This window comes from Amblyomma americanum, chromosome 1 (genome assembly GCF_052857255.1).
Source record: "Amblyomma americanum isolate KBUSLIRL-KWMA chromosome 1, ASM5285725v1, whole genome shotgun sequence".
Classification (NCBI taxonomy): domain Eukaryota; kingdom Metazoa; phylum Arthropoda; class Arachnida; order Ixodida; family Ixodidae; genus Amblyomma; species Amblyomma americanum.
This window is the reverse complement of record NC_135497.1, coordinates 249,070,547-249,090,355: the sequence shown is the minus strand read 5'-3', so window position 1 is coordinate 249,090,355 and position 19,809 is coordinate 249,070,547. Positions and strand designations below refer to the sequence as shown.

The window sequence follows — 19,809 nt, the reverse complement described above, 5'->3', positions numbered from 1 at the left end:
GAAGTTTTTGAACTTCTGCCAATTTTGAGGCCATATTGAAAAATATAGGTCAAGTGTACAGCTACAAAACTTGCCTGAAGTGATTAAAAGTAGCTGAAAAATACAGAGAAAAAGATTCAGTCGGGAGATCTTTACGCATCTTGCCCTAAGGCTGCCCTGAAAAGTGCCTTTTTGGCACCGCACAGCTCCGGAAGCGAAGTTTGCGATTTTTTACTCAGAAGACTGACACAGCAAGAAAACGTTTTTTATATTAATCATATAGTGCAAGTTGTAATAAAGTGCTGAAAAAATACTTATGCGCGAAAACAACTTATTGTGCATGCAGTGGTGCTCCAAACTTGCAACTTTGCGAAGTGGCAAAAACGACATACTCCACCTCTTGTGACATACAATTTTTTTCCGAGAAAACCATGAAGTTCCTTGCAAAACTAAGGTTCATTCCTTTGTGTGGATACATTTACCCATCACATATAAAAATTTAATTGAAAACAAAAAATGGTCATGGGACCTCGATTACCGTTCTTATCTGAACATGCCCATATATATATATATATATATATATATATATATATATATATATATATATATATATATATTCTATTGCCCCACTTTGCCCAGGCCAGCTTTCCCATTATTACCCACCAAGCAAAGTTGGTTTTTATATCCTTACAAATTCTGTACTTCTCTATACACTTCCTTTATTCCTATGTGCTGCACAATATTTAGGCGTCAGCAGTTTTTACAGAACGCAACTATAAAGGCCACAAATTTTCACTTTCAATTCCATCCACTTGTAGTGTCTTCCGGGTTAATCCGAAAGGACGACACTGCACCAAATTCAATCTGTTTATTCTAGAGCACCTGCATCATTACAGACTCTGGTCGCAGCACACAAGCATATGTTGTTTTACATTTTCTCTGACCAATTGGCTTCAGATTTCCAATTACCTGGTTTTGGGTTTCACATTACCGAGCGACACCACAGGGAACAACAAGGCTGCCCCCAGCACAGCTTCTCTGTGGCGCAAACGCAGCAGCGCAAATTTTCCACGACGCCATTCGACAAGTTCTTCCGGATAACGAGGGATTCATCAACATAAGTGATGACATTTTACAATCTGGACAAGTGCAATACTCTACACCATCCACGCCTAAAAACAATGCACATGTAAAGGCATATACACACATAGACATGCAGTAAGCATGCATGTGCTTTGCAGTGAGCATAGTTTTGTGTATTGTTCGAGATTCATTCTAGGTCCTGCAAATGCAACTAGTGTGACTTGAAAGGAAGGAAGCCTTCATACTAAATTAACGTGCTAGCATGGCATATCATGCATGGCAGCATTAAAGGACAAGGGTGTAAATATTTTGGCTGCCCAGTGACCCAATTACACTCAAAAGTCATGCAGAGGTAGTTTTAAATGCTGGATTTGCTCTAAGTTTTGTTGTTCCTGACAGCTGCTTCATCCACAATGGACCAAAATATACCACTGTCAACTGGAAGGGCTAGCCAAAACTGCATCATTTCACAGAGCAAGGAATGGCAGTGAAAACTGATGAATGAGGCAAAATGCCTGTCATAGCATAAAGCCAAGGAAATAAGTGCCTAATCTCTCAAGTAGCAGATGGCACTCTTGTTGCTTAGCTGTGAAATTCCATGCTTTTGGCTTCGCATTGTCAAAGATTACTGAGCAGTTTATTTATACTGGATGAGCCACACAAGTGTAACCAAACATGGTATTTAAAATATCCTCCCGTATAATGCTACACCTGTGCTGCCTCCCTCTGTACGAGATTTTAGTGCAAATAGCACAACATTTGGCACGGAATGTGAGCATAAAACAGCAATGTCCTTACAGCTTCACATCTATAATACTAGCTGCAATGCATGTGACAAAGCACAGAGCCTGCAAAAATTAAAAAAGCGTGCTAATGTTTAGTGAGCTTCATGACCTGGGCTCTTGAAATACTAGCCACAATTGCTAGTGCACAAGTGGTAGGCAGATTTTATAGAGCTATACCTAACAAAGTGATTACGGCACAAACAAACTTTCAAACTTTGGAGCCACTTGAAGTGTCAGCGTGTTTAAGCTCATTAGTGCACATACACAATTCTTACAAGGAGTAACTCAGTGACAGAATAAGGCGTCACTCTTGGAGGGGGGGTTGAAGGGAGTGATGGGGGTGATCCCATTTGAACCATGTATTTCTCTGACTTGGGGTTTGTCATTGTTTTCCTATGTAGAATTTCATGCTTAGGTTTCCCCTCCACCCCCTCATAGCCATGAATCTGCCCCTGGAGAGCAACTGCTGAAATTACTGCTCTTGCAAGTGACCTCTGCTATTAGTGAAGTGTACTAAAAAGGCGCAGTGACATTATCATGGCCACATGCTGAAACTTGTAATCACTCTATTGTTTCAATGAAATGTCATACATAAAATGGGTACATAAGCCAGGGAAAGCTTTTGTGTGCTGTTTGTACTGTTTAAGCAACAAAATATGCTTGTATTTGCACTGCAGTGCAAATATTTTGTTGCTCAAAGAGTACAAACACCCCAAAAAAGCTCTCCCTGGCTTATGTAAGGGTTTGCGCTACACTTAGTACTTTGCTGTTCTGAAATGTCAGCTGGCTTTTCAAGTACTCACCGTCTGCAAGTGCACCGTATGGCTGGAAAGGTTGGAAAGGGCATCTTCCACACTACGAAGATGTTCTCCATACAGACTCTTCTCCTGAAAGTTAATAAAAGACAGTTGTGTCCCACAGTGTATAACTATGTCTGCTTGCAAATGCATGCATAAAACGAGGGTTAAAAGGCTCCTGATCAACCCTGCAGCTTTCTTTGTTTCCGAAACTTTTCACTAATCTCAGCCTCATTAGTAATCTGGAAAGAGCCAAGACATGCTCAGTGTAGCAAGCACATTTCCACTAATGCAGCACATGTGACATGGCCACAATGTTAGGCCAATTATACAATACAATGCAGACAGCACTTGTCATCCTGTCTTCTGTGAAAGCTTCACCGCTCATGTTGTGAAAAAAAAAACATGAAATCTTGTTATTCAGTTTATAATACCCAAACCATTATGTAATGCCCCCTAACAAGGGTTGTCAGATTAATAAAATGAAATTAAATAAATAGGTGAAGGCTTAAAGAAACAAATCAATGACTTGTGAAGGTCAGTCAGGGGTCTTTAATCAAACACCGTTCTATAAAGCCACAGAGCATTACAAAAGCCAATATTTCTGTTACACAAGACAGAACTACCCCAGTTGAAAGTAGCATCAACATTCAAGCTATTTTAGTTCATTTAAAGAATAAATAAATTTTCTTTAATTCATATAATATCCTCCCCCCCTAATATGCCAAACTTCTTTGAACATCTAATAGACGTCTAAAGACCAATAAAATAAATAAGAGATTAAAAAGCACGATATGCAACTGTTTCTGCCTGGGTCCTACCACACACTGCAAATAATTTAGTGATTTTTTTAAATGTAAAAATTTTCTACTAAACAAAACAAGGTTCAATTCCAGTGCCTGTGCTACATTTTGCTGATTGAAAAAATGTGGCAGCAGAAATTTTCAGACCCTCAAAGAATGCTATTACAATTTGACAAGAATGACTCAGGCAGTGTGTCACAATCAATAAGTTCTGTGCCCTACAGCAGTTCTGTCAAGTAATCACTCAAGGATGTAATCTATATGAAGCTCAGTTTTTGCAATACACTTTTGTTTCTACTCACACATGAAAGTACAATGAGCAAAAGCAACCAGTGTGCCTCGCAGCTTGGTATGTTTGTTTACCTTCAAATGAGCATAGGAAGAATGAAGCAGATCAAGTCCCAAGGAAAGGGCCACAAGAATGCCTTCAATTTTTGCATCGTCGTCAAAACATATCCGTTCAAACAGTGCTTTTGCAGATTCCACTGAAGTTACTGCCACCTAGAAATATGCAAAAAGCAAGAGAGGGCTGAGCTGTTATGGCGTAAATAAGGGTTGATATAAAAATCACCAAACAAGAATGCACAACTGAGACAAGTACAATGGTGTATATTACAATACCCAAATTTTACACTTGCCAGTTTCTTGTGCAACTTGCATATCACTAGGTCTAGAATGAAGCTTGCACCCAAACTTGGAACACAAAAATCCCTTTATACAGTACTTTTCTGACACAATACAATTAGTAAGGCATGGTTAAAAAAAAAAGGAAATGGGGACTACTTTTTGTGTTTCATAACTTGAATCAAAATGTTGCCGAAACACTTCAGACTATTAAATTTTTCTTCTTCCAGAGTTCTGCTACGCTTGTCAAAGGCTTCTCTGTAAAAAAGAATTAAACAAGAACCTGCCAAGCAGAACGTCATATATAAATGCCTTTGTCATATATCACAGAAAGCTGTACCAGAAACACGATAAAAGTGCCGCTTGATTGATATAGACTGTACAAACTTGATATCTTTTCACAACCCAAAACCAGACTCCGCTTGTGAGCAGTTGCCTGCAATCAGTGGGTTATAATGCACAATTTTTCATGTACCATCAGTTCCAAATGAAATGCAAACAGGATAACTGAAACACGAATGTATATCTGCTGGAGAGACAATACAAGTGGGGTCTAATGACACTTCTATGCAGCATTCCTCGCACCGTCGAAGAGAAAATCAACTGCGCTAGTATTCAATCGCCCTCAACTCCTGGTGCGGCGTCATTGAACTTTAGTCTCGTGCTTCTTTGTATTTCCGCCTTTTTGTGTACTTATTGCTGATTTTTCCTAAAAAACGTTCTGTTGCGAGTGAGCACTTGTGTCGTGTTGTCGTCTTCTTCTCTGCGTCTTCATCTTTTTTGCGCTCATTAACCATGAAAATCTTCCAGTTTTGCGTTTCCCATTTAATTTGTCTTGTTCACGTTTCATTTGACGATGTAGAACAGATGTAAAATGGGTTGAGTAACACACTTGCCTCTAGTAGATTGAATAGCTCCTTGTCATCTGAACCACACGAGGCTTCACGTTTTTCAACCAACCTTTGACACGTAGAGTCAAATTTCTTGCGTACCTGAAGAAAAAAAAAAGAGGTCAAGACAACGTATACATGTACGAGTGTGACGGTCGCCTAGTATGGTCATATACCGTTAAAAAATGTGAGCCTACAATTGATAAAATCTTGTTGGCGACGGTGCAGCCAGCCACTGGCTCCCCTGCACCAAGGATGCATATGTCCCTCAGCAGCCCTGTAGGAAGAATGATGCCAGCAATGTACTGTTAATAACGAACTGAACGAAGAACGTAGCGTTGAAACAGCACACAGACTGTGCAGCATGCTGTATTAACGTTCACAGCATTGACGCAACAAGTTTGCGGTGGTCTCATTCAACTAAAAAGTATTTGCCACAGTGCACTTATCATCGAAACGCGTCGGATAGCACATGTTCTCACCTACATATGACTGCTCGTCGGATCCGTTTTCGGCACTTGCCTGCAAAACAGCTAAGGTGGTGAAAATGAGAAGCAAGGATGTGATGGTAGATGAGAAGTCCTATATACTTAACCTCGACAAAGTTATGTTACAGCTGTGGACCTTAAAGCACAGAAAAATAGCAAATCAATGTACAAGGATACGGTCAAAGCAGACAGATTTTGTTTCAGGCGGTCCTGGTTTTCCTCAGACATGTTTCTTGATGTCGCAGTCCAACGGGCGGAAAAGAAACGGCGCTACCGCTTCAAGCAGAATGTAAGAACACGATAGTCAGACTGTAAGTTTCGTTTAAATACACGCTGGCATCGAATTTCCATCAGCGCGGATCTGAAAACGAGTGTCCCGCCAAAGCGCCGTCCCGTGCACCGCACATTGTTGCTAAGTGTGTAATCGTTTCTTGCCACCAAACTCTCCTAGCTTTAGTTTAAAGAAACAACTTGATGTAGTTTACGCTTTTTTCGTAGTCTTATTGGTTATTCATAAAATTTTTAAAATAAATTGTTATTTTAGGTATACTACATTGCTGAATATGATAAATTTTGTTGACGTTACCATAGAAACAAACCGTCAACAATTCATGTGTAAACGGCGGGCAAATTTTTGCCGCTGCTCTCGTGTGCGTGGAGTGTCGTTGGTGATATCTGACAGTGGCAAGCAGTTTTCGTCATGCAGATAAAATATTTGAAAACGCTGATGCACCCGCAAGTAAGTACAAGCCTCCGCGAACCCAATGGTCATATATTAATAATGTCGCAAGCGAAACTAATGTTTCTTTCAGGTAAAACCAGAATAATTTTTGATATTGCTACATTTTTCATATATCACCTTCGTAGAAGGTTTTCGTACAGTCAGCTTTTATTAGAATGATAAAATACTGTTGCGGGTGTTTCACAAAGCGAAAACACTTTACAGTCGTCCACACACCCCTCTCTACCTGTCTAGAGAGCTCGAGCAGAATGCTCTGTCGTGCATTTATGACAATCACCGCAGCCTGACGGGCCAAATATAGCGTTTAAAGACATAATGAGCTAAACACTATCCGTGTGAATGTGCATGCACGGTAGGGTCTCGTTTCGAGTCCTAGGCAACTCGTAAATGAGCTCGAGCGCTTTAGAGAGGTGCGCATGGGCGACTGTACAAACCAAATACATATGACAAAAAGGCACAAATAAGGCAGTGCTCTAGCAGGTTTACAAATTCTAAGAGTAGCATATTCAACACCCAAGAAGCTAAAAAAAAAGAAGAAAATGAGTGTAGACAGGCAAAAGTGAATGCCAGGCAATTGTATGTTCGGTTTCGGAACCACAATCGTTTTCCTGCTCGCGTAATCTCCGACACAGCGCTGAAATCACACCCAAGATTTGTTGGGGAACGAGAGAAACTTGTGCTTTACTGGGAAAAACTTTCGTTCACTTTGTACCAATTCAACCGCTACTGAGGGGCAAATTTGCGCAGTAGACGTCAAGGATAGGGTGATTAAGGCGGGGGGGGGGGGGGGGGGGAGAGATCGTCAGGAACTGACGTCATACAAAGGTTTTAAAAAAAAGTTTATGTTGCGAGAGCGAAAGCAAAACAGCATTTTTATCAGTCGCAGACAGGGGTCATTTTAAATAAGTGATCACTAAAGTGTTTGATTTCAACTGATTAATAAACTTTTAACTGGTGAGCACGTTCACAAAAATACGCTGTATGCAGTTGCTCAGCGTAGAGAGTATTCACTCAGGGAGCGATTCTCGTGATTTCGTGAGAGTTTGATACGGAATGTTCTCGGCAAAGAGGAGGAGCAAAATCATTGCAGAATTCAACGGCTAAATCCTTAGGAGCCGAAGCTGAATTGGTATACTCTCCTGCGGGGGGTTTGCTCTTCATAGAACAAACATTATTTGAAGATTTCCCTTACACAATCGGGGCTAACTCTTTCTTTTCCAGTCCTCACCTGCTTCGCTGCGGACATCAGGAAGCATGTCCTAGTTTATAGCTCACGAGTACCGTCATCATTGCTACTTGGACATTCCTTTCTTATCTTCATTTTTTTCCCACAAAATAGTGTTTCCCTAAGTTTTAATTCATTCCGGCATCCACCCTCTTTCAATATTATTAAAAGGCTTTTCAGATTGCTCAGACGTCTATCACGCGATCTATGACAGCTGACAGTGAAAATTCCATCTCTTGTTTGGCACATCAAACTCTCCTGTCATGGGTATGCGCTCTCTTTTCAGAAGCGAACAATAACAACTTCCTCGTGAAAAGGAGCATATTTGCTCCGCTAGGGTCCGTTGGTGGTCCGATGAGTCTGAATCATGGTGTGAAGTATCATAGGCCCTGACTGCGGAGGAGCTGGAGGGCTCCAGCCACCGCCCCCCCCCCCCCCCTCCGAAATTTTTCCGCTCTCGGATGTCGTTGTTTCCAACCGCACGCTTCACGACAGGAACGGCTAAGTACTACACTGGAGCGAAAAAAGCGCGCAGCAAAGAAAAATAAACAAACTCGTCCCGTCAGCCTCTTTATATCAGCGCCAAATGCAAATAAATGGCAAATCTATACGGATTGCTAAAGCGTATAGTTCTATCATCATGGAATGCGCATTCTCACAATCGCATCATCATAGCGTACTACGAAGACTGTTGTGGTCGTACCAGTACATAAAGCTGGAGATAAACAGAATCCATCTAACCATTGATCCATATCTTTGAGATCAGTAGCATGCAAAATAATGGTACATATATTTACACGTCTCGTTAATTTTCTGAAGGATACCAATTTCTTCTCTCTAACAGAGCATGGCTTCCGACAGTTTTTCTCTTCTGACATTCAACTACTTTCCTTCACTTACGACTTGCACATTTAGTGCACTCCGCTTTTTCCTCTATCTACATGTTTCTTGACTTTGCTAAAGCATTCGATAAAGTTAATAACTCACTGCTATTACATCAACTAAGTGTGCTGAACATTGACCCTGCAGTTATTTATTGGATCCGTGGATTTCCTTCTTCTCGTGTTGAATTTGTCAGCATTAATGACGCTGATTCCTGTACTGTACCACTTGGTTCTGGGGTTCCTCAAGGATCAGTACTTGGCCCCTTACCTTTTTTTTATCTTCTATATTGCCGTTACCCTCCGTAATTTACTCTGTATCCTGAGAGTAAAATAAATAAATAAATATCTCTTGCCAAGGAGCATGACCGGAGGAGTAGTGGTTTGGAGGGCGAATGAAAAATAGAGAGTCCTAACCCCCTCCCCGGCAGATTGAAAACTCGGCGCCTATGGCGTCAATAAAGTCAAGAGCTCCAGAAAGAAAGGCAGGGTGCCGGGAATAGGGAGATCACCAGACAGTGCGGATTATGTGGGGACAACGAGCCGTTTCGCGCCATCCGAATTTGTGGAGCATTAGTGAACATTAACGTGGAAGCCCGTGCTCTGGCCGCCAACTTCACGTCCTCCTCAATGTTCGCGTCGATCAAGAGCGCGTTTTGAACAAACAGCCCTCGACTAGCAGCCCTCCTTGCACAGCACGCGGACGTTTTTGCATTTCGTCTGCGTCGGAAATGCGACCGCGGTGGCCAGGATTCTAATGGAAGCTAAGTGCTAAACGCCCTGTTGCTGTACGGTGTGAGTGCGCGTTAAACCGTTGCGTAGGAGAGTGGGTCACATATGTTCCCCACCTGCTTCAAGTGCCGTGAAACGGACAACGCACAGTCGTCCACACGCCTGCCTAGAGCGCCCGAATGGCGCGCTCTGTTGTGCGTTCATTACAGTCGCCGCTGCCTGGCGGGCCTGCTATAGTTTTTTTTTTAGCACGATCCACGGGGACGTGCATATGCACGACAAGACTTTGTTTCGAGCCCTAGGCCACTCGTAAATGACTCAAGTGTACTCAAGTCCAGGTGCAGGACTCAAGTCCAGGTGCAGCGCTCTGGACAGGTCATGCGGACGACTGTACTATCAGCATCAACTGAAACGCGATTAAGAGAGCGAAAATGTAAACACAGAAACGCACACATATGATCTCGCGCAGAAGAAATAGAAGCGAGTTTCGTTAACACTTCTAAAGAACCGTCTTCAACCGTTCAAAGTGAAACTAACCGGAGCTATAGTATTGAGCTTACCCAGGCTAAGATTTTTTTCATTTTGCCATTCGTGCTTCAATTGTCTTGTTCGTAGTTCACAATGTTTTTGCGTGCTGAAGAGTACCGAAATATCAAACAAACCATTCAGCGAGTTTTTATCTTTTGCTATTAGACCTCTTTTGATGCTGGGTGTGTTTTTTACTGAGCGCAGGTGTACAGTGATCGATGCGGCCCATTTTGGAGGGGGAAAAGAATTGTTGAGCGTTTCAGCCTTTTCCATGTGTCAACTGCCTCATAATACTTCTCGAAGGAATTTTTAGAACTAATGCAAGTTTTATTATACGCCGAAAAGACTGAGGTACGGATACGTACCATGATATGAGATCTTTTTACGGAGCCATCGTACTTAGACTCTCACAGCGCCGTTCAGACGTCCATTGTGAGAGACATTTTCTGCGCCTTTCCTTTTCTCGTAACTGCCCTATTGTGCGCACCAGCCACTGTAGCTCTTAGCGCATGCGAGTGGCCGAAATCTTTTCTAGGAGCTTTGTGTGCAACCCGCCGCGGTGGCTCAGTGGTTAGAGCGCTCGGCTACTGATCCGGAGTTCCCGCGTTCGAACCCGACCGCGGCGGCTGCGTTTTTATGGAGGAAAAACGCTAAGGCGCCCGTGTGCTGTGCGATGTCAGTGCACGTTAAAGATCCCCAGGTGGTCGAAATTATTCCGGAGCCCTCCACTACGGCACCTCTTCCTTCCTTCATTCTTTCACTCCCTCCTTTATCCCTTCCCTTACGGCGCGGTTCAGGTGTCCAACGATATATGAGACAGATACTGCGTCATTTCCTTTCCCCAAAAACCTATTATTATTATTATTATTATTTGTGTGCACCGCGGCGGCTGCGTTTTTATGGAGGCAAAACGTTAAGGCGCCCGTGTGCTGTGCGATGTCAGTGCACGTTAAAGATCCCTAGGTGGTCGAAATTATTCCGGAGCCCTCCACTACGGCACCTCTCTTCCTTTTTTCTTTCACTCCCTCCTTTATTCCTTCCCTTACGGCGCAGTTCAGGTGTACAACGCGATATCAGACAGATACTGCGCCATATCCTTTCCCCCGAAACCTATTATTATTATTATTATTATTATTATTATTATTATTATTATTATTATTATTATTATTATTATTATTATTATTATTATTAGCTTTGTGTGCACACTTCAAAGCGTAGCGTAAAAAAATAATAAAAATAAAAATGTTAATTCAGAATGACGTCGTGCGCGGTTTCTTTTGACGCGCCTGAACTTTCTAATCGAAAATTTATTGATTGTGAATAATGATTGGTTTGGTTTATGGGGGTTTAACGTCCCAAAGCAACTCAGGCTATGAGAGACGCCGTAGTGAAGGGCTCCGGAAATTTCGACCACCTGGGGTTCTTTAACGTGCACTGACATCGCACAGTACACGGGCCTCTAGAATTTCGCCTCCATCGAAATTCGACCGCCGCGGCCGGGATCGAACCCGCGTCTTTTGGGCCAGCAGCCAAGCGCCATAACCACTCAGCCACCGCGGCGGCTGTGAATAATGAATTCAGTTTATTGATTGTGAATAACGAATTTGAAATGTATGCAATAAAGTATCCGCTGGCTTGCTCTTGGCAACCGCTAACAATAACGTTGCTGTCTTAGTAGTTACCGTAACCTGTGCCAAATTTCTCAAAGCCACTCCTTGCTTTCATCCTATTTCTGGTGCTTTGTTGCGAAACAAAAGAAAATAATGAATTGAGGACGTATAATGCCAAGAAAGCAATTAAAAAGAAAAGCTGGCAGAAGAGATTCGATATTCTCACAATTTGTCCCATAAGATATGTGACGGAGAGCTTTTGCGTAAATTATATAAACGTGCGAAAGCAGAATGGCATGAACGTTGGCTTGTCTTGCTGCTTTACTGTTGGCTTTATAATGTCGGCTTATCATGCTGCTTTTCACGCCGTACTATCACTGTGTACCATGTTTTCATCGAAACGAAGCACACGTGTTTGTTCCTCCCAACTTTTTATTTTACATATTCTTTTCTTTATCGTTTTATTTTTTAAAGTCATGGCGGGTCATGGACTTGGCATCATGTCATAAATATGTTATAGCTTTGTTATGACGCTGCGGTTGTTATGCCGCAGTTGCTATGCTCTTGGCACAAACCCACAAACATCGCAAAATATTGCTCGGGGCTTACCCATCGGAATAATGTCTTCGCATTAATATCAAGAAAGTGGACAGTGAGCATGAGGTGGGTGTCGTGTTTTCTGCGCCATGCCGAAGATTTGTTCCATGATTAGTACCGGAAAATAACACTGCATGCCAATTCCAAGAGCACGTTCAAAGAATGGAAGGTAAATGTTACCTGTTAGGCTCCTTTCAGCTGCAGGTGCCAATACGTATGGGGCTAACTAGCAGGCATTTCGATGGAAAGACAAAAGGGCTCAGTAAAACTATGTAAAACAACGGAGGCAAATACATAATTAAGAGAAATTTCTTTCTTTATCAAAAGAGCAGGAGACTACTGCATCAGCAGGGCGTTCATCATACTGTCCAAATGATTCCCTTCCTCGGAGGGTTTTTATTTTACGTTTTAGCATCACAATGTGTGAGACCTTTTCTCCTCCTCTATTCCTTTTTTAAATCTTCACCTGACTCCCGTGAAAATTTCCGTAAATATTTTCATATGGACCTTTCTTCCTTTGCGTTTATATAGGTTCGTTGTTTTATTTAATTTCAGGTTTTATTACTTTATTTCAGGGGTGTCACTTTTCTTGTTCTTTTCTTTCATGTTTTCTATTGGTCGTTTTTTTTTTCAAACAATAGCGCTTTCTTCGTTTTTGCTTTTCACCATGCTTTTTTTTTCAGAGGTACATTCATGCACGTCTTTCTTTAGCTTAAAAAGGGCCCACTTATGCCGCGCTATTTTTTGCGAAATGTGTTTATCCAGTCACTGATGCAAGGCTTTCTTTTTAAAGAAAGAATGAATTGGAGAATGCCTTTTTCTTGTAATTATGGGTTTGTTCCTTTGTTTTTTTTTCATTTGCCATTGGTCTTCAGAACATTTGTAAAATGTAGCTGACGCATGAAATAAAGTCTAGTACGAAGTCGTTCCCGTTTATCTGGGTGTGTGGACGGCGGCGTATAGCCGCAGTGTAATGTTTGGTACGTCGCCATTGTTTATTCATTTCTTTCTCTCATTTTTCGCGCCAACAGAGGGACACCTGCGGTGCTTTTTGTGAGTCAAGACAGAGTTCCATACGCTGGGGTAATTTCCTGGTCCCTTACCCCTGCCTTCCCACACCTTCAAGGCACCAGTCCTCTGGTGCATTCTTATCCCCGTTTTCTCCTCAGCAACGAACAGGGAGAGCAAGGTCAGAAGCTGCGACCTTCCCTCGTTGGCCCTAGATTCTGACGCTGCCTCTGTCGTGATGTCAGTTTGGACCGGAAACATCAAAGAAATGTGACAGCACGACAACGGTTCCTAGCTGTGTTATTTTGTCCCTCAGAGGCTGGCGAGGTTATTTAAGGTCTACACCACGCACCATCAGCGGGTCGGTCTTCTTTTTGCTGTCACACGTTCGGATTGACCGACCGTGACTATTATTTTTGAGAGCTGGTGCAAGGTGCGCCAGTCCTCGAGTTTGGGTCGCGGCGTCCCGTGCTCATGTATAAGTGCATATAAAGACATCTCCTCACCGAAGTCATAGAATGTCTAGCGTCTTCAGTGAAGCAGTGTGCCGAATGTCCAAACCCACAAATTCTGAAAAACCGTATTTTTAAAGCTGCTCATGACCGCAATTTTTTTCATATATCGTAATATTACACTATAACAATCAACATATCCGCAGATCGCTCCTCGACAGGCTTTCATTTTTTTTTTTTGCTATCGCCAAAAACATTCCGCATTTGTTTCCAATGGCAGTCTTAACTACTCGATGCAAGTGACGGAAAAAAACTTTAGAATGAAGATTTTGCTACGAATCGGAAGAATGGACCACTAACTTCAGTATTTTCATAACAGTGCCTTGCAATGTTTCACAGTTGTCTCACAATTAAAATTGACGTCCAATACTTCTAGACTTGGAAAAACCCACGGCATCCATGACTTTACTCTTGGTTTATTCCCATATTTGTTTGTTCGTTGCCATGCTTGTTCGAATTTCTTAACTGCCATCCCATACATGGGACAGTGCTAAGTTCTGTTATTTGCCAGACAGGAAATAGCTTCAGAAGCTACTGCGATAGAAGAGCTTCAACCGACATAATAATAATAATAATTGGTTTTGGGGGAAGGAAATGGCACGGTATCTGTCTCATATATCGTTGGACACCTGAACCGCGCCGTAAGGGAAAGGATAAAGGAGGGAGTGAAAGAAAAAAGGAAGAAAGAGGTGCCGTAGTGGAGGGCTGCGAAAAAATTTCGACCACCTGGGGATCTTTAACGTGCATTGGCATCGCACATCACACGGGCGCCTTAGCATTTTGCCTCCATAAAAACGCAGCCGCCGCGGTCGGGTTCGAACCCGGGAACTCCGGATCAGTAGCCGAGCGGCCTAACCACTGAGCCTCCGTGGCGGGTTTCAACCGACATGCTGCTTTTTGTTTTATTTTTTAGAACTTTAACTTTCTTCAATACTCTTAATAGATTAACGCAGCGGAAAGAATAATGCAACTCTAGTTAAAGGGTTGACAACATATTTTCCCCAGTGTATTGAGTGAAGCGTTCGGGGCATCGCTTGGTCTCCGTCAAATGCCACCCGTAAAAAATCTCGCTCCCGTATAATTTCGCTTGTGTTCTGTGCCCAAAATTCGCACCTTTTCCCTGCTTTCCCTGCTGTAAGCGTAGAATTCGCTCAGTGGGCTGCATTAACTTACGCTAATACCACATAATGCCACATGAGCCGTATTTCACAGTTGAAATAACGGTCCCCACTTTTCGAGTGCCATGGAACGTAATCACTGACAAAGCTAGGATACCGTAAAGCCCGATTACTGCGGGATCTCTCCACTGGAAACGACATGCTCAACAGAATTGGTAGCGCTGCGTTGACCCAATTACCGTTCATATCAAGGTGGTTCGTCGTCCTGTAGATTTCACTTCACAACGATGCTGTACTGGATATGGGGCTGTCTTGGCGACCACTTTTGCGGTATACGTTTTACTCTGGTCCTCATCTAAGGATGGCGAATGAGATCTCCATAGGAGAGGGCAATACTGTCATCCAAATAATTTCGCCTGCCCGATGCGCACGGCCCCTGTTTTCGATGCCACGTGCCTAAGCAGCGGCATGGCGAAACAGCTGCAAAAGCCTACGTACATTCTAACGTGATTTTAACGTTACCGCTTTCGTTCCAGCCGAGTAGGGCCAATAAATTTTGCCTGGTGCAATGGTTGCTTGCCATCCAATAAAAATGATGGGACGTAGGATGAACTAAGTGGCTAGCTAAGCTCGTGCATTTCTGTTCAATTTTCCTTCGAGATTAAACTGTATTGGAACATTTTAATTCGAGTAGGCTAAGCCTGGAGTAATCACCGTCAAACCGCGTCAGACTGCACAGCGAAGGCTGGCGGTGCAAATAGCCTGGCGAAATTCGCGCAGGATGGGGCAGCCAAGGTGGTGGCGATGGCCTGGTCGCCCAACAACGTCAAGCTGGCCGCCTGCACGGCAGACAGGGTGGTGCTGCTCTTCGACGAGATGGGAGAGCGCCGCGACAAGTTCTCCACCAAGCCGATCGACTCCAAGGTACGTACGCGCGAGCACTGCACCGTGTATCCTGCCCCTCATCACTGCATGCACACGAGACAGGCAAAAATATACAGTGAACCTGATGCAGTGCGGTTAGGCTTCAAAGGATCGCAGAACTCATTTGTGACGCCACATGTGAAAGAGCTCGTATCATATACAAGGTGATTTTTTTTTAACTTCTACAGATTTGTATTACTATGTGAGATACGTCTGTGATGTCTGTGCGGGTGGAGTGTAGAGCAAATCGGACGTCATATACGTGATAGAGCATAATGTGTGGGGTTTTAACTGGGGGTATAAATACGTTCTCCCCCATTTAATCGCGGCTGGCACAGTTCAATACCGCCAGACCCCACCCCATGATTGCGTTCGCTACTGAGCGCACGCGGACCACGGCGGGCCTTGCTCTGAGGGAACAAAGGAACGACTCTGGCTGACACAAGACGTTTATTTCCACAGCACCAATAACGCCAGCTAGCAACAAAATACGCTAAGGAATCGCGGTCGTCCGACTCTCCGGCAAGGTTACGAGCGAATGTTCGCCCACGCTAGGGCAGGGGATACTCCGAGGCCGGACGGGACGAGATACGGGAGAACGTTCCTCCACACGAGGCCCCGCCCCGCTGGCGTTACGCTGGCGGAAAGAGTAGCGCCGCGGGCGACACGTCCGCTCGCGATGAGCGTCCCAGCCCAATAGAATGTGCTCTCCACCGCGCGCGCGCGCAGCAGTCACGCCGTCCGTGGCGCTCATGTCGCTGCAACGCCGGCGCCCTCCCTTGTTAACAAGTTAAAGTAACTCACAAGGGAAGGTGCATCGCGGGAAAGCAGACCAAAGGGGATTGCGGGGCACGTCCCCGCAAAGGATAAAACGTTTAACTAGAATTAAGTAGTCAACTTTTTCATTTTTGATTTTTGATTTTAAGGGGCAATGCCACTCTGCGAAATTGAAGGCTGGCATCATCAAAGATGAGTCTTTCTTTAAATTTTCTGTATCGGCGCTGTGGTTCGAAATATGGCACGTCAAAAATACGTATTTGAAAGCTCGTTGAGTTGGCTTTCTCGCATTCCATATTTATAAATTGGCATCACTCGCATTTATTGTGCATCAAATACTCGCACCGTTCGTGTATTTGATGATATAGAAGAAGTTTACATGATTTGGGCGACAATACCGCCGGCAACGACGCCATTTTAGAAATATGCAATGCTAGAAAGCCCCAGTCAACGAGCTGTCGAATGCCTATTTTAGACTTTCGATATTTCGAACCACATTGCCGATTAAGAAAATTTAAAAAGGGGGCTCACCTTTGATACTGACGGCCTTCAATTTCGCAATATGGTATTGCTCTTAAAATCAAAAATAAAGAAGTTGATTCGTTAACTCTAGTTAATTAATCGTTTAATCATTACGCTATATCACGTACATGATGTCCCGCCTTGCTGTAAAACCCACCTGCACTGACATCACAGGCCTATCTCTCATAGTTTTTAAAGTAAGATTGTGTAAATGTTAAAAAATGTCACCCGATATATCATGGCCTGAACGAACGCCAACGACGCTACGACCATGCGTGCTATAATCACCATTTACTTAGTATGCAGTGGCTCAATGACTATGGCGTTCTGCTACTGAGCGCGAGAACGCGGGTTAGATTCCCGAAATGCAAAAACGTCCGTGTACTGTGCGACGTGGGAGCATGCTGGAGAGTCCCAGGCAGTCTAAATCGATACGGTACCCTCCACTACGGCTCTTGACAGTCGACAGCGCTGCTTCGGCACATTAAAATCCAAACATCAATCACAGCGTTCTTTTCTTAGACAACATGCATAACAAAAAATCCCATCCATACTAATTTTTTTTAAATTTTTTTAATTGGTTTTTGGGGAAAGGAAATGGCGCAGTATCTGTCTCATATATCTTTGGACACCTGAACCGCGAAGTAAGGGAAGGGATAAAGGAGGGAGTGAAAGAAAGGAAGCATAGGTGCCGTAGTGGAGGGCTCCGGAATAATTTCGACCACCTGGGGATCTTTAACGTGCAGTGACATCGCACAGCATACGGGCGCCTTAATTAGTAAAAATTAGTATGCATGGGATTTTTTGTTATGCATGTTGTCTAAGAAAAGAACGCTGTGATTGATGTTTGGATTTTAATGTGCCGAAGCAGCGCTGTGGACTGTCAAGAGCCGTAGTGGAGGGTACCGTATCGATTTAGACTGCCTGGGACTCTCCAGCATGCTCCCACGTCGCACAGTACACGGACGTATTTGCATTTCGGGAATCTAACCCGCGTTCTCGCGCTCAGTAGCAGAACGCCATAGTCATTGAGCCACTGCGGTGGGTAAAAGAACTCCATGCTCCAGAAAAGCTCGTCGTTGGTAGGTTCGTGCTGCATGTTCGAAAAAAGTTACGACGCAACAGAGACTGAACAAATAGACGAGATGCAACAATCACAAGCGCTTATTTGTGATTATCGTACCCTGCCTCTTTGTCCAGCCTCTGTTGCGCTGTAACTTTTTTTTTTAACACTATGTTCGCTACGCCAAATCTGTCTGTCTTTGGATTGTACATCATCTGGCCAGAACGTAGCAGGTGTGTAAGCATACACCTTCTAGTTTATGGTTAAAGCTTGATTTTATTCAATTTCCGCGTCCGGAGCAGATATCATAAAATAAAATTGGGAATAAAAGCGGAAGCCGCCTTCACGAAAATGTGGCTTGCCAGTGCGAGAAGGTGAAGGTGTCATACAGAAACTAGCGCATATATTTCGAGCGTGCTCCGAAGCTCTGTGTTCATGCCTTGTTGACAGTTTTAATTCTGATGTAACGTTTGTTATCCACGGCACGGCTTCACCTCGGGGTGAGCTTCAGAAGTGTCTTATAGAAGCGAGCCAGCAGAACACAGGTACTGTCCTGACGTGTTTCTGGCATTACTGTATCAAGCTCTAACTATGCCAACGACTCCCTGCTCTAACGCTGTTATATATTTTCAAATTGCCGCTCTCATTCTTTAGTCCGATGTTTAGGGGAATCCCCCAAATGGAGTAGATTTGTAATGGTGAAGTAATTACTCATTATTTTCGCCCAAGCGCCGGGCCAGGGTAAATATTTCTTCAACTATGAAGCTTCAGTGACCTTAACGAGGACGAATTTTTTTTCAGCTACTAAAACCTCATCTCGCGACGCTGGTCGCATTAGTTTAATTTTGTCTCCCTGGCGCCAGTAGCCGAAAAGGGGGAGAGAGAAAGAGGGGATCCAATGACAGGACAAAAGGTGAAAAGTAAGTCAGATATACGCAAAAGTAAATTCAAGCAAAAAAATCAAAGCGAGTAAGTCAAACGCTGTGGTGAAGAGGGCCACTTGTGAACAAAAATTTGTTTATTTTTTTTTCAGTTATTTTTCCATCTTGTTCAAATTTCTAGGCCCGTGAAAAGCTAGCGATTGAGTCGGCAGGGATCGCCCGACGTGAATGAATTATGTGTTGCTAAAGGTTACCGAAGAGTGAAAAAGGAAGAGGTGAAACTTTTTTACAACAAGGGCTAAAACGTTTTTGCCCAGCGGACCATATGTTTGAGACTTCTATATAACTTTCCTTTGCAGGTGTATGGATGCGCTTGGGTGGATGCTATTGAGTAAATACTCCCTTATAGCAGCTGTCATATTGAAAGAGCATGTTATCAGCGTAAAACATTTGGGAATAATGTAGAGGCCGCCAAAGTTCATTCTTGGCGGCGCACTGTGGCTTTCCTCGCGTCGCCAGCGTTGTAAACCTCTCGAAGGAGAACGGAACCATCGCCCTCACCCTTCCAGAGCTCAGCAATTCTAGGGGCCCTCCAGGAGCCCCCACAGTGCGGCCCTGCACTAAGACATGTGGCCTGTATACTACTGGCAAAGGTTGTGTGTTCAAATGCGGGCGGGTACAACACCGATGCGGAAATGCTGTGCGCAGGGATGGCGATGTATGCAGCGAAATAATTGTAAACAAGAGCAAAAAAACCATCTGATTTGCTAAACATTTTTTTGTGTGTGGAACCTACCATTTGTACATTTGTGGGTTGCTCATGAAAATTAACAACGATAGGAACAACAGTTGCCAATGGTGTGCGATGTTTACTGTCAACGGAAGTCACCGAAGCTCCTTTCTTGGGGGTCATGATCTTAATCACATACTCTGTATTATTCAAGCGATACGCGTCCCTCATTTTTTTAATGATTTTTCAAGGCATAACGTGCTAAAAAGGGACTATGTTTGAATGAAAATGCTGAAATGACAGTCACGAATATGTTCCCTAATTGAGAGGCGGTTTCCGCTTGTAAAGCGTCTTAATACGTGAAAGCAAAAAATATTTTCTGCAGAGTCGGCCTCCTCTCTGAAAATGTATGTGTGCTTCCCAAAAAGCAGCAGGTGCACGGAATTTTCTGAATTAAATGTTAAGCGGTGAGAAAGTTCACTATATACCCACTCTAGTATTTGTAAGCGC

The 19,809-nt window shown here is 43.5% G+C and overlaps 2 protein-coding genes across 2 annotated transcripts in view; one reads left to right on the top strand and one right to left on the bottom strand.

Moving 5' to 3' along the window:
• LOC144114898 (FIGNL1-interacting regulator of recombination and mitosis-like) overlaps positions 1-5,852 on the bottom strand; it is a 37,290-nt gene extending 31,438 nt beyond the window's left edge. Inside the window, exons 1-6 of the mRNA XM_077648911.1 lie at positions 5,627-5,852; positions 5,444-5,483; positions 5,159-5,238; positions 4,968-5,063; positions 3,811-3,948; positions 2,651-2,734 (exon numbers count right to left, since the gene is read on the bottom strand). Of these exons, the coding sequence (XP_077505037.1) occupies positions 2,651-2,734; positions 3,811-3,948; positions 4,968-5,063; positions 5,159-5,238; positions 5,444-5,483; positions 5,627-5,677 (489 nt within the window). The 5' untranslated portion in view covers positions 5,678-5,852. The remainder of the gene's footprint in view (positions 1-2,650; positions 2,735-3,810; positions 3,949-4,967; positions 5,064-5,158; positions 5,239-5,443; positions 5,484-5,626) is intronic.
• A 225-nt stretch (positions 5,853-6,077) lies between these two features.
• Oseg2 (intraflagellar transport protein Oseg2) overlaps positions 6,078-19,809 on the top strand; it is a 68,023-nt gene continuing 54,291 nt past the window's right edge. Inside the window, exons 1-2 of the mRNA XM_077629399.1 lie at positions 6,078-6,188; positions 15,183-15,326. Coding sequence (XP_077485525.1) covers positions 6,150-6,188; positions 15,183-15,326 — 183 coding nt within the window. The 5' untranslated portion in view covers positions 6,078-6,149. The remainder of the gene's footprint in view (positions 6,189-15,182; positions 15,327-19,809) is intronic.